General features: G+C 43.9%; 1 protein-coding gene across 6 annotated transcripts in view; it reads left to right on the top strand.

The window, feature by feature from the left end:
- ANKS6 (ankyrin repeat and sterile alpha motif domain containing 6) overlaps positions 1-15062 on the top strand; it is an 87365-nt gene extending 72303 nt beyond the window's left edge. For 3 of the 6 annotated variants that reach the window (XM_050938153.1, XM_050938152.1, XM_050938156.1), the window contains one exon: positions 8308-9178. In XM_050938153.1, coding sequence (XP_050794110.1) covers positions 8308-8459 — 152 coding nt within the window. In that variant the 3' untranslated portion in view covers positions 8460-9178. The other 3 variants (XR_007772355.1, XM_050938154.1, XM_050938155.1) reach the window with 3 other exon arrangements.
- The last annotated feature ends 296 nt before the right edge of the window (positions 15063-15358 follow it).

Genomic DNA, 15358 nt, shown 5'->3' on the forward strand with positions numbered 1-15358 from the left:
ACTAGCAAATTGTAACCTTTCTATAGACACCTTACTGGACCTCCTTTGTACAAGATTTGGTGCAACTATTGGACCTTGGTTGCAGCAATGATCTATATTGGTCACAGTTCATGTCAGTAATGTCACAGCTAGTGGTTGCTGAGGTACTGTCTGGTCCATTTTCTACACTCCACTACACAAGAGTCAACTTGCGCAAAAGCTTCTTTTTCAGTACAAATACCAGTGAAGACACCCAGGAGCTAAGTTTCCATTTTCAGAATAGAGAATTTCTGGTGATATACCTGTGGCAACTTCTGAATAACTTTGATTATCAGTGTCTCGGCACAAAAAGCATCTTATGAGCTGTCAAGTTTCCTTCCCCACTCTGAACTTTAGGGTACAGATGTGAGGACCTGCATGGACACTTCTAAGCTTAATTACCAGCGATCTGGTATCGCTGCCACCACTCCCAAGCACTACTTTTCTTCCCTGGGTAGCCTTGAGAGACTTCACCAATTTCCTGGTGAACACAGATCCAAACCCCTTGGATCTTGAAACAAGGAGAAATTAACCATCCCCCCTCCTTTCTCCCACCAACTCCTGGTGGATCCAGATCCAACCCCCTTGGATCTAAAAACAATGAAAAAATCAATCAGGTATTTAAAAAGAAGGCTTTTAATTAAAGAAAAGAAAGGTAAAAGAAAACCCTCTGGGAGAGATTAGCATAAAAGCTACTCTCACAGACAACAGATTCCAAACACAGAGGATGTTGCCTTTGGCAAAAATCTTAATACACACAAGAATACCCAAATTTGATCATTCCCTTAATGGTACCAAGACAAGTTACAAAGAAAATAAACATAAACCTATTTATCCCTTTCTAAAACTTACTACTCTGATAAGAGGCTGGTTCCTTGATCTTTTTGACTCTTGCTGAAACTGAAACTCTCAACAAAGGAAAACTTGTCTCCTTCCTTTTGAAACATCTTGTTCCCCCATTGGTTCCTCTGGTCAGGTGTCAGCTAGGCTAGGTGAACTTCTTAACCCTTTACAGGTAAAAGAGGCATTAACTCTTAACTATCTGTTTATGACACGCCCCCCAAAACTCAGACAGTGTTGAACCACATTGGCGGTGATTGCTTCCTAGAACTTTAGAATAAACAGATTAATAAAACACATGCACCTTTACATATACTACTAATTATGTAAAACTACAAGATTGTTCACATTTTGAGGACAATTTTAACCAGTTAACTCTGGGAAACTTTCATGGGAGAGTGCATCAGCAACTTTGTTAGAAGCTTTTGAAATGTGTTGAATTTCAAAATCAAAATCTTGGAGAGCTAAACTCCATCGAAGAAGTTTTTTGTTGTTTCCCTTGGCAGTATGAAGCCACTTTAGCGCAGCATGGTCGGTTTGTAGCTGGAAATGCCGTCCCCAAACATATGGGCGTAGCTTTTCCAGGGCATACACAATGGCGTAGCATTCTTTTTCACTGATTGACCAGTGGCTTTCCCTCTCAGACAGTTTCTTGCTGAGAAACACAACAGGATGGAATTCTTGATCCGGTCCTTCCTGCATTAAAACTGCTCCTACACCACGCTCAGATGCATCTGTGGTTACTAGGAATGGTTTGTCAAAGTCTGGGGCCCTTAGCACAGGGTCAGACATGAGTGTTGCCTTAAGCTGGTTAAAGGCCTTCTGACACTCATCAGTCTACTTAACTGCATTTGACTGTGTCTTTCTGGTCAGGTCTGTCAGTGGGGCAGTGATTTGGCTGTAGTGTGGTACAAATCGCCTGTAATATCCAGCCAAGCCTAAGAAGGATTTGACCTGTTTTTTTGACTTTGAGACAGGCCACTTTTGGATAGCATCTACCTTGGCCTGTAGGGGATTTATTGTTCCTTGACCCACCTGGTGCCCCAGGTAAGTCACTCTGTTTTGGCCTATTTGACACTTTTTAGCCTTAACAGTTAGTCCTGCCTGCCTGATGCGCTCGAAGACTTTTTCCAGGTGCTCCAGAGGTTCTGCCCATGAATCGGAAAAAATGGCCACATCATCAAGGTAGATAGCTACAGATTCTCCCAATCCTTCTAGGAGACCATCTACAAGTCTTTGGAAGGTGGCGGGTGCATTTTGCAGCCCGAAAGGAAGCACATTAAATTCATACACCCCTGCATGGGTGATGAAGGCTGACCTTTCCTTGGCAGGTTCATCTAGCGGTACTTAACCCCTTGGTTAAGTCTAACGTAGAGATGAAGTGGGCACCTCCCAATTTTTCCAATAACTCATTGGTGTGTGGCATTGGATAGTTGTCGAGATGAGTTACAGCATTTAGCTTACGGTAGTCCACGCAAAAGCATTTTTGCCCATCTGGTTTGGGAACTAGAACCACTGAAAATGCCCATGCACTGTTAGAGGGGCGGATTATACCCATCTGTAGCATGTTTTGGATCTCCCGTTCTATAGCAGCTTGGGCATGAGGAGACACCTGGTAGGGTGGGGTTCTAATTGGGTGAGCATTGCCTGTGTCAATGGAGTGGTATGCCCGTTCAGTCCGTCCTGGGGTGGCTGAGAACATTGGTGCAAAGCTAGTGCACAGCTCCTTGATCTGTTGCCGCTGCAGATGTCCCAGGGTTGTGGAGAGGTTCACCTCTTTCACACCACCATCACTTTTTCCTTCGTAGTAGACCCCTTCAGGCCACTTAGCGTCATCTCCTCCCTGGGCTGTAAACTGACAGACCTTTAATTCTCTGGAATAAAAGAAGAATTAACATGGTACACTTCAGGCATTAGGGTTGAGGTGGGGAATGCTATGAGATAGGTAACAGTTCCTAGGTGCTCCTGAACCGTGAATGGTCCTTCCCATGATGCTTCCATTTTATGGGCCTGGAGCGCCTTCAAGACCATGACTTGGTCTCCTACTTTGAAGAACCGTTCTCTGGAATGTTTATCGTACCAGGCCTTTTGTTCTTCCTGAGCGTCCTTTAGGTTTTCTTTAGCAAGGGTTAAAGAGTGTCGGAGGGTGCTTTGTAGGTTGCTTACAAAGTCTAGAATGTTAGTTCCTGGAGAAGGCGTAAACCCCTCCCATTGCTGCTTTACCAATTGTAATGGCCCCTTAACCTCGTGGCCATACACAAGTTCAAATGGTGAAAATCCTAAACTGGGATGTGGTACAGCCCTGTAGGCAAAAAGCAACTGCTGCAACACTAGGTCCCAAACATTGGAGTGTTCATTTATGAATTTACGTATCATGGCCCCCAAAGTTCCATTAAACCTCTCCACCAGGCCATTGGTTTGATGGTGGTAAGGGGTGGCAACCAAGTGATTCACCCCATGAGCTTCCCACAGGTTTTTCATGGTCCCTGCCAGGAAATTATTTCCCGAATCGGTAAGGATGTTGGAGGACCAACCTACCCTGGCAAAAATATCTGCTAATGCCTGGCACACAGTTTTAACCCTGGTGTTGCTTAGAGCTACTGCTTCCAGCCATCGAGTAGCAAAATCCATGAAAGTCAGTATGTACTGTTTTCCTCTGGGGGTCTTTTTTGGGAAAGGACCCAGAATATCCACAGCTACTTGCTGAAATGGGACTTTAATTATGGGGAGGGGCTGGAGAGGGGCTTTGACCTGGTCTTGGGGTTTTCCCGCTTATTGGCACACCTCACAAGACTGGACATAATTAGCAACATCCTTGCCCATTCCCTCCCAGTGGAAGGACTTCCCCAACCTATCTTTGGTTCTGTTCACCCCAGAATGGCCACTGGGATGATCATGGGCTAAGCTTAAGAGCTTTCCCCAGTACTTAGTTGGAACTACCAACTGTCTTTGAGGACGCCAGTCTTCCTGGTGTCCACCAGAAAGAGTCTCCTTGTATAAAAGTCCTTGTTCTACAACAAACCAGGATCGGTTAGAAGAGCTGAGGGGCGGTGGGGTGCTCCGTGCCGCCGCCCAAGCTTTCTGAAGGCTGTCATCTGCTTCCTGCTCAGCCTAGAACTGTTCCCTTGATGCTGGAGACGTCAGTTCCTCCGTAGACTGTGGACTTGGGCTTGGTCCCTCTGGAAGCGATGTAGGTGATGGGGTTGTTTTCGTTGATTGTGAACCGCTCTCCACTGATGCACTTAGTGATATTTCAGGCTCTGGCTGAGCCTCTTGGGTAGGGTTATCTGCTGCTTCTGCCAGTTCAGGCCTGCTGGTGCCCTCTGGCTTTGGAGTTGTAGATGGGTTTGCAAGTGCTGGCATCAGTGCTGGCAACGGTCTGGTGCTGGTTGCTTTGCCAGATCCGGTTCTGCGACTGGATTCACTACAGCTGTAGCATTCATGGGTAGAAGATCCGGTTCCACCACCTCCGTGTGGGTCTCTGGTAACATAGACAGGGTCCTGGTGGACGGCTCAGGAACAGTGATGGGTGTGGAAACTTGCTTGGCCTGTCTGCATGTGACCATTCCCACCCTCTTGGCCAGTTTTACATGGTTGGTCAAGTCTTCCCCCAGTAGCATGGGGATGGGATAATTGTCATAGACTGCAAAAGTCCACATTCCTGACCAGCCGTTGTACTGGACAAATAATTCAGCTGTAGGCAAGTTTAAAAATTTTGACATGAATGGGTGAATTATCACTTGGGCCTCTGAGTTGATGAATTGGGGATCCACTAAGGATTGGTGGATAGCTGACACTTGTGCCTCAGTGTCTCTCCATGTGATAACTTTCTTTCCGCCCACTCTCAAGATTTTCCTTTGCTCCGAGGGTATTTGAGAGGCATCTGGGCATGGGGATCTTTGGTGTGTTTGTGGTGTGATGAACTGTAATTGGTTGGGGTTCTTGGGGCAGTGGGCCTTTATATGTCCCCGTTCATTACATTTAAAACATTGCCCAGCTGACTGGTCACTGGGCCGAGGTGGATTGCTGGAGACTGGTGAGGTGGGTCAGTAAGGTATCTGGGGCTTTCCTTGGGTTGTAGGTGGGGCTTTGGGTTGCCCTCAGTGATAGGGTTTGGTTTTGGTTTGTCGCCTCTGATATTCGGTCCAATTGCTAGTAGTTTTTTTCTTTTCTGCTATTTCCACCCATTTGGCTCCAATCTCCCCCGCCTCGGTTACAGTTTTGGGTTTCCCATCTAGGATGTACCTTTCTATTTCCTCAGGAACACCCTCTGAGAACTGCTCCATTTGCATTAGGAAGGACAAAGCTTCCACAGATTCAGCACTTGCTCCTGATATCCAGGCATCTCAATTCTTTCCAATGTGGTAGGCTTGTTGGGTAAATGACACATCTGGTTTCCACCTTAGGGCTCGGAACCGCCGACGGGCATGCTCAGGTGTTAGCCCCATTCTGATGCTGGCCTTGGTTTGAAAAAGTTTATAATCGTTCATGCGTTCCTTAGGCATTTCAGCCGCCACCTCTGCTAAGGGTCCACTGAGTTGTGGCCTCAGCTCTATCATGTACTGGTCTGTAGAGATGCTGTACCCAAGGCAGGCCCTTTCAAAATTTTCCAAGAAGGCCTCAGTATCATCACCTGCCTTGTAGGTGGGGAATTTTCTGGGATGGGAAGCAGTACCTGGAGAAGGATTGTTAGGGTTGGCTGGTACATCCTGCTTAGCCCTTTTTTCTCTCTCTTTCCCTCTCCTCCATCTCTTTTTGTCTCGCCTCCATCTCTTTTTGTTTCTCCTCCATAGCTCTTTTGTGGGCAGCCTCAACCCTGGCCATCTGTCTGTCATGTTCCTTTTGGCTCTCCTCAGCCTGGAGTTTAGCTAATTCTAGTTGCTGTTTGATGGTTTTTTTCTTTGCCTGACATTTTCCCCCTGGTCTACCTTAGCTATCTGAGGAGGAGGAAAACAGCTTGGAATCTTTGGTTACTGTAATGTGACTCTTGGGGAAAAAAACAAGTAAAACAGATTTTTGTGACTTGCCTTGGCAATGTTAATGACCCTCCAGTGTTCACAGCTGGAGCATCCCTTCTAACAAAAAGTGCTCTGTTAGAATCTCTTATCTATTTCCCTTCAGGGTATCTCTCCTTCACTGCTTCCCCAGCATTTCAAAGGAGGATAAAAAATCTGGCTTTTGGTTCCTAAAAAATCTCTCACTGCTGCTCACCACGTCAAGGTTCCTTCCCCACTCTGAACTTTAGGGTACAGATATGGGGACCTGCATGGACACTTCTAAGCTTAATTACCAGCTTAGATCTGGTATTGCTGCCACCACCCCCAAGCACTACTTTTCTTCTCTGGGTAGCCTTGAGAGACTTCACCAATTTCCTGGTGAACACAGATCCAAACCCCTTGGATCTTAAAACAAGGAGAAATTAACCATCCCCCCCTCCTTTCTCCCATCAACTCCTGGTGGATCCAGATCCAACCCCCTTGGATCTAAAAACAAGGAAAAAATCGATCAGGTATTAAGAAAAAGGCTTTTAATTAAAGAAAAGAAAGGTAAAAGAAAACCCTCTGGGAGAGATTAGCATACTAGCTACTCTCACAGACAACAGATTCCAAACACAGAAGATGTTCCCCTGGGCAAAAATCTTAATACACACAAGAATACCCAAATTTGATTCCTTGATCTTTTTGACTTCGGCTTAAACTGAAACTCTCAACAAAGGAAGACTTGTCTCCTTCCTTTTGAAACATCTTGTTCCCCCATTGGTTCCTCTGGTCAGGTGTCAGCTAGGCTAGGTGAACTTTTTAACCCTTTACAGGTAAAAGAGGCATTAACCCTTAACTATCTGTTTATGACATGAGCATAGTGCCAGATGGACAGAGGCTGATGTTTGGATTCTGATATGGAATGAATGAGCTGGAGATTCAGGCAGAGCAGGGTGACTGCAGAAGAAAAACACGGGTATATAACGTTACCACATGAACAGTATTTGACCAGCCTGGCCATTATTTATGGATTTGCCAGTTGCCAGAAAAATAATTTAATGTACCAGGTTGTTGGTTTTTTTAACATAGGTTTAAAGATTTGCATTATTATGACAATACACTGGGATATCTAATGTTAAAAGTTTCTGTGTCCAGCTCAAGACGTTGCAGTGTTCCCACTTCCGTAGTTTAAGCGATAACTGTGAAAATACAGCAGCTGTCTGCCTAAAACACGCAATCACATTGCGGACATGTGTGAGAGAGGGTTTGAGTCACACGAGAGTGATAACATTGCACGTCTCCTTAACCGTATCTATATGTGTTTTCTCTCTAGATACTATAAGTGGCTGTTCAAGGCATGGGGGGTTGCTGAGTTGCCTTATGGTTGGTGGCTGAGGTTGCTGTGGGCTTGCCTTGTATGGGGTGGGTGTCAGGGTTTTTTTTTGCATTTCAAAGGTGGTAACCCTAGGGCAAGGGACAGCAACCTTTCAGATGTGGGGTGCCAAGTCTTCATTTATTCACTCTAATTTAAGGTTTCGCTTGCCGGTAATACATTTTAACGTTTTTAGAAGGTCTCTTTCTATAAGTCTATAATATATAACTAAAATATTGTTGTGTGTAAAGTAAATAAGGTTTTTAAAATGTTTAAGACGCTTCATTTAAAATTAAATTAAAATGCAGATCTCCCTGGACCGGTGGGCAGGACCTGGGCAGTGTGAGTGCCACTGAAAATCAGCTCGTGTGCTGCCTTCAGCACACGTGCCATAGGTTGCCTACCCCTGCCCTAGGGTATATCATCATATTTAGGTCTTGTGGTGGGGTATACTGGGTCTGTTGAGGCCCCCTGCTGGAGGCCTCACAGTCCTACCACACCCTGCTCTAGAAAAGAAGCAGTGAAGGTAGGTCCTCCAGGCCTGCCTAGAAAGCCTGCAGGGAAGCAGCCAATCTGAGTCCAGCAGGCTCAGTTAAGAGGCACTGCAGGGCCTGAGCAGGTCAGTTCCTGGCTGGCACCAAAGGAGTAAAGAAGGATGCTCTTTGCTGGAGCTCAAGGGAGAACCAGAAGATGGATTCTGGTGGCACTGGGTGAGTAAAGAAAAGAGTTGAGAACTTCAGCCCTGAGTTAAGGGTGAAGTGAAAGGGGCTATGTGGGAAGCGGCCCAGGGAATTGCAGCAGCAACTATTAGAGGAAGCAGTACGTGGCTGCTGTCTGTAGGATCCCTGGGTTGGGACCTGGAGTAGTGGGTGGGCCCCAGCCCCCTCACTGGCGAAATGGCCTAAGCCCCAAGGAGGGGATAAGATTCTGCATTAAAAGCCCAAGAAAGGGGCTGGGAGTTTAAAAAGGCCTGAAACTTTGGTACTGCAGAAGGAGTTCCTTTGTGCAGTGGACTGTTTGTGATTTGGCCGGAGGGCTGAGCTACTGAAGACCCACCTGACGAGGCCAAGAGCTGACAATCATATCTTTGGTTTGCAGACATGAAGAGCAGCATTGTGCTGGCATTTCAAACAGCAACATCCAAGCAATTGCAACACAGAATTTTAGACAGTTGTAAACACAATTTTGGAAATCTATTGAGGTGCAACAACCACAAGCAGCCTAGCATAATTCTGTTTATTTTCCCTTAGACTGCAGCAGTCTTAAACAGCAATATCAGAGAAATGCCTATACTCCAATCTTTCTAGACTAATCTGTTTTATTTAGATTCTTATACCACGCCTATCAACAGGAAGTCTGAGCACCTTCCAGAAGTACATTTAGAGTATGCATTTATCATCTCTCACGTGTGGTGTTCTCCTTATTCTGTAAATGGGGAAAAACTATTGGAAAACTTGCTATTACGTTTATATGACAATTAGCTTATCCCTGGGACCCTACAGTGGCTAACAAAGTCTCTCCAATCCATGAGCAGCTGTGGGGTAACCATATGGGAAAATAATGCTGCAGCATTTGTGTGAGGATTATCACTAACGCTTTGGAATAATTCCTGTTTTCCTCTGGAGGGAAACTTGAGGAAGATGATATTTCCCAGAGAATGGCTGCCTGTAACAATTCAACTGCCTAAATTGTAAATAATTACTAAATTTGCTCTGATCATAGCATGCCTCCAAACCTCTTCCTGCCTCATTAGTAGCTTCTCCTATCACTCCTTGATCTTGCTAGGGACATGTCCTGAGCATGAGCCTGTAAGAAAGGGGCTGACCTTACCATTGCACTCTAGGGACCAGGCTATGCTTACACTAAAGCTTGGTATTCAAAATGTATTGGCATTGTTATCTTTCTCAAAATAGTTTGCATTCCCAGCTTGTGTGATGGAGTGCTGTACCTACCAACTTCCTTATTTTTAATTCAGCCACTGGAGTGGATGATCCAGTTCTTCAGGGAAGGTGTGCAGACTGCCCGCCCAGGTCCACACTCCCAGAATAATCAACAACAAGCACAAAAGCAAGGAGGATCTGTGTGTGGAATTAGAGAGAGTATACAGATTTAAGGAGATGTAGTACAAGGAAAATAAAAAGAACAGCAGTACTTGTGGCATCTTAGAGACTAACAAATTTATTTGAGCATAAGCTTTCATGGGCTACAGCCCACTTCCTTCGGATGCATGAAATGGAACATATATTGAGAAGATATATATACACATACAGAGAGCATGAAAAGGTGGGAGTTGTCTTACCAACTCTGAGAGGCCAATTAAGTAAGGAAAAAAAACTTTTGAAGTGATAATCAGGATAGCCCAGTACAGGCAGTTTGATAAGAAGTGTGAGAATACTTACAAGGGGAGATAGATTCAGTGTTTGTAATGGCTCATTGTAATGTAATATCTCTAAGGTGCCGCAAGTACTGTTCTTTTTGCGGATACAGACTATCACAGCTGCTACTCTGAAAGGAAAATAAAGACAGGCAGAAAAAGTACTAGTAGAATAGTAAGAAATAAATGGGTGATTACATGTCTAACTAAATGCAACATGAGACGGACTTGTGGAGGGAAGACAGATGGTTCCACCTGTTGCTTTTTAATGGGTTTTTTGAACTATAAACTCAATTGCTGACTGACTGTGCCCTCAGCCCACTGGTACCCAGCACCTCCTGCCAAGGTCACTGCTTCTGGCAAATATTCACTACAAGAACCTTTGGAAAAGTTGATGTTTATATTATATTTTTGGCAGCCAACCTGTTTCATAATAATGTTTATTGTTGAAAGAAAGGTTTATTTGTACTTCAGTTATGCCATCTTTCCCTGAAAACATTGCATCCTGTAACCTAGCTCAGTACAACACAGAGAAACATACATTAATTTACTCCTTCACCCTTAAAATTCAGAACAGAGGACTAACCTATGGGGGCTGAAGCAAGACGGTTGTCTGAGCTCTGAGGGGATTATTCTATTGAATAATTTGTCTCCATGCATATCCTAACCTCACTGTAACACCTCAAAAGCAGGGCACCAGAAGGCATGGCTCCCATAACAGGTAAAGGATACAAGGCTAAAGTCATTTGACTACTAAAGCAGATATCAGAGGTTGTCTGAGCTCTGAGGGGATTATTCTATTGAATAATCTGTCTCCATCCATATCCTAACCTCATTGTAACACCTCAAAAAGCAGGGCACCAGAAGGCATGGCTCCCAAAGCAGGCAAAGGATACAAGGCTAAAGTCATTTGACTGCTAAAGCAGATATCAGAGATTTATGGTCTGAATTCACAGCACTGAGGACTGATTTATTCTCCAAGATTTATGCAATCAAAGAGGAAGTGAGTATAGAATTTCTAGGCTGGATGCTGCATTGAGAGGAATATCAGAGAAGAGAGAGAGCTGCTTTTTCATTGTGTAAATTTGCTGGAGCCAAAAGAGAGAAGAAGGGACATGAGAATTTTAAAAATGTCTGAAAAAAATGAAGAAAATCCTATTCTCTTTTTACAAACCTTTATGAGTTAGTTGTTAAATTTCATGTCTGTGGAAGAGATTAAAATAGAGTACCCAGCCTTAGGCTAGTAGCAGATCCAGGGATTTCATTATGAGCTTTCACCATTACCAAAAAAAGTCTTGATTATGAAAAAAGGCTAGATAGTACCCAGAGTCTATACTCCAAGGCCACAATCTTCAGTTTCTCCTAGATCATCTGCTCTAATTTTTAAAAAGAGTAAAGAGTTGAGTAGAATTAAAGCCGCAATTAGAAGGGCAGTGATTCGCTGTAGCAGAAAATTTCTTCAGCTTCTAGCATCAGATTTGTACAGCGAGAGTCTCTAGGGAAGGGAAAACTACACTCTGGATAGAGAGCCAACGCTCTAGCATGCAAAAGTCTGTGGTAACAGCTGTTGAAGAGCTGGTCAAAAAAGTAATGGCAGACAGTGAAACTGAAGAAAAGGAGAATGAGAAAAGAAGGAGGATCTTCTCTAATAGATGTAGAGCCAAAGGACTTAGATACCTGAAACATAATCGAAGATTAACTAGAAAGGATTTAAATGAATAGTTGAACATTAGCTATGATTATGGTGAAAAGAAAAGATTGTGCAGTTCAGTTTAATTGTGGTAATCAATTAGCAGTAACTGTTTCCTCCTCCTCCCCCTCTCAGCCCAGTAAATTAGTCATTAAGGGAACATACACTGAAATGGAATTTGTATGGGGAGGCAAGAGAGACCCCCCTTAGGGATGGTAAAGATTAGAGAAAATAGATAGTGAGCATGTAAGGACCGATGGGAAGTTTGTGTAATTCATTATGTAATTCAAAATATCAGCTGATAGGTTGTTCTCCTGGGGGTGAATAATGTGGTCTTGTTGGCGGAGAATTTACTTCACTTGGACTGCAAAGGACAAGCAGCACAAGTATTCATGAAGAGAGTATGGGGGCTTGGTGTTCAACCAAGTATATAATTCATTTGGGGACTTTTCATCTTCAGATTCAAAATTAGAAATATACATGAAATTTATCCAGAGGAGAGAATTGGGGAGGAAGTGAGGGGCTTGATAAAAAAAGGGAAACAACTGTGTGAAAGCTTACAAGCAGAAATCGTGCCATAGTCAAGTACAGGTTGACAGTTGTGAGAACAATACATTTAATAATGAGATGTGTATCATAGAAGGGTTTGTGTCAGTAAATGGCCTCTTCATAGTCAAGTTTAGAATGTTGGTGCTCCAGTTCAACAAGGCACTTAAGTACGTACCTAGTAGCAGATATCTCCACAGGCTGATGATAGGATACTAGATGGGGAGGGCTCAGTGTTACTGCAGAGAATTGTTTCCCAGGTGTCTGGCTCCTGGGTCTTGCCAGATGCCTTGCTCTGGGTCTAAGGCCTGGTCTACATTACGGGATTAGGTTGAATTTAGCCACGTTAGGTCAGTTTAAAAATGAATGTGTCCACACAACCAATCCCGTTCCGTCGACCTAAAGGGCTCTTAAAATTGACTTCTGTACTCCTTCCTGGCTAGGGGAGTAGCGCTAAAATTGACTTTGCTGGGTCGAAGTTGGGGTAGTGCAGATGCAAATCAATGGTACTGGCCTCTGGGAGCTATCCCAGAGTGCTCCATTATGACCGCTCTGGACAGCATTTTGAACTCTGATGCACTAGCCAGGTACACTGGAAAAGCCCCAGGAACTTTTTAATTTCATTCCTGTTTGGTCAGCATGGTGAACTCAGCAGCACAGGTGACCATGTAGTCCCTCCGGAATTGTAGAGCGTAGAATGTTTCTACGCTCCCCTTATCATCTCTGTCCCTGAGGTTATCGCAGTTTAGAAGGCGAAAAAAACCACACTCGCAGTGACATGTTTTCCAAGCTCATGCAGTCCTTCTGCACTGATAGGGCACAGCTGAATGCATGGAGGCATTCAGTGGCAGAGGCCAGGAAAACATTAAGTAAGCACGATGAGAAGAGGCAGGAGGCGATGCTGAGGCTAACGGGGGAGCAAATGGACATGATGAAGCATCTGTTGGATCTGCAGGAAAGCCAACAAGAGCACAGATCCCTGCTGCATCCACTGTATAACCGCCTACCCTCCTTCCCATGTTCCATAGCCTCTTCACCCAGACACCCAAGAACGTGGCCGGGGGAGGCTCTGGGCACCCAGCCACTCCACTGCAGAGGATGGCCCAAGCAACAGAAGGCTGTCATTCAAACAGTTTGATTTTTAGTGTGGCTACAATAAGCAATGGGGCCTTGTCCTTCCGTCTTCCCCCACCCCACCCGGGCTACCTTGTCCATTATCTCTTTTTTTTTTTTAAATTAATAAAGAATGAATGCCTGGTTTCAAAACAATAGTTACTTTATTTTGAAGGAGGGAGGGTGGTTGGCTTACAGGGAATTAAAATCAACAAAGGGGGCAGGTTTGCATCAAGGAGAAACACACAGCTGTCACACCGAAGCCTGGCTAGTCATGAAACTGGTTTTCAGAGCCTCATTGATGCGCAGCGCACCTTGCTGTGCTCTTCTAATCGCCCTGGTGTCTGGCGCAAAACAATTGTCTGCCGTTGCTTTCATGGAGGGGCGACTGACAACACGTACCCAAAATGGGCGCGGAGACTGCGGGGACTGTGGGATAGCTACCCACAATGCACTGCCCTGTAAGTGCTAGCCGCGGTAGTGAGGATGCACTCCACCGACTTAATGCACTTAGTATGGACATACGCAATTGACTGTATAAAATCAGTTTCTAAAAATTGACCTAATTTTGTAGTGTAGACCTACCCTAAAAAGTGATCACCATATTTGGGGTCAGGAAGGAATTTTTCCCCAGGTCAGATTGGCAGAGACCCTGTTTTTGGGGGGTTTTTGTTTGCCTTCCTCTGCAGCATGGGTCACAGGTCACTTGCTGGTTTGAACTAGTGTAGATGGTGGATTCTCTGTAATTTGAAGTTTTTAAATCATTATTTGAGGACTTTAGTAACTCAGAGGTTAGGGTCTATTATAGGAGTGGGTGGGTGAGGTTCTGTGGCCTGCAATGTGCAGGAAGTCAGAGTAGATAATCATGATGGTCTCCTCTGGCATTTAAGTCTATGAGTCTGTGTGCTTAACATTAAGCACCTGAATAATCCCATAGAAATCAATGGGCTACTCACGTAATTAAGTACTTTGTTGAATCAGCACTCTGGTTAGAGGAGAAGACTACATGGGCTGGACTCCATAATCAGGGTCTTCTCCTTCAGTTTGTTGTTGAGTCATGGGATCAAATTGACCACTGATGAAATCGAGTGCAACCGCATTGAACATTGAAGTCAAGAGCTTAGTGCCTAATGACGAATGTAGTCCATTTTCTTTAAAATATTGCTATGATTGTTAGTTGAGCATGTTGCGGGTACTGCCAAAAACAAATAATAAATGATCTCTCTCTTTCTCTCTTTTTTTGTAGCACCTGGATACTGGATAAAACCACAAGAATCTGTGCCTACCAGGAGGTAGCTGCTGGATAAAGATTTTCTAGTATTTTTAAGCCTGGGGCATGGATGATAGAGCTCAAGTGGACACAAGAAAATTTGCAAAGCTCGGTGCTAACCACGGTGTTTCAGTACACTGTGTGCAGGAGGTTGTTGCAGTAACATTGTTATGACTCCAGTTCAGCAAAGCAACCCTTTAACTTTGTGAATGAATGGTTTTACTGACTTTAAGGGGACTACTCACATAGTTAGAGATAAGCACGTGCTTAAGTGCTTAGCTGGTTCTGGATTGATAGGAATAAGGCTAGAGCGAATAGTGGCATAGGGAGATGTGTAGGTCACCTTTCAGAAGTACCAGTTTGAAGAGCGCACAGCCAAGCAGCACAGAAACGAAGGAGGCAAAAACGTTGTTGAGGCCAAGTTATAAGATTGAATAGTTTTGTGAGGAGTAGTAGAAAGGAAGAATATTGATGCATAATAACTAACTAAAACATTTAATCAGTGCTAAGAACACTCAATATAGTTATGCTCATGAAATATCTATTTGTGTAAATATAAAAATATCACTAATAAAATTCATAATCTGTCACCAATATTTAGACAAATTATGTAAAAATTAGATTTTTAATTGGTGATGTTTTGTTTGACATTAAAACCATCTGCCTTTTGTAGTATCTACTTTTGATTAACAGACATTGCAACAGGTTACAAAACAATTTTCATATGCATATTATAATTGTTTTTTAAACAATGAATGCCGAAAGGATTCACACAAGAATTATGGATGGAGCTATTTGTTAGTGTTGTGCATAAGAGTTTTTGTTGCGCAATTAAAATACAAGCATGATAAACTTCTAAAGTTAATTTTCTCCTTTCTTAAATCTGCAAGTGACAAATGTTCAAAATTGTACTATTGGCTAGATTTGATAGGAGTCTGAGGGTGTGCATAGAGCTAAGGTGGAGCAGCACTTGCTCAAACCATTGATGCAGAGGCCAGAGCTATAACTAGTTCATTGGTTACATAAAGAGGCCATAGAATCCTCATGGCCTTGCTGAGAACTGGTATTTTTAATACAACTGCAGATACAGTATAAGCGCCACATAGTAGTACTCCTAGATACCTTGGTTACTGACTTCTGGTTCTGGAGTCCCAGT

This window comes from Gopherus flavomarginatus, chromosome 2, assembly GCF_025201925.1.
Source record: "Gopherus flavomarginatus isolate rGopFla2 chromosome 2, rGopFla2.mat.asm, whole genome shotgun sequence".
NCBI classification, from domain to species: domain Eukaryota; kingdom Metazoa; phylum Chordata; order Testudines; family Testudinidae; genus Gopherus; species Gopherus flavomarginatus.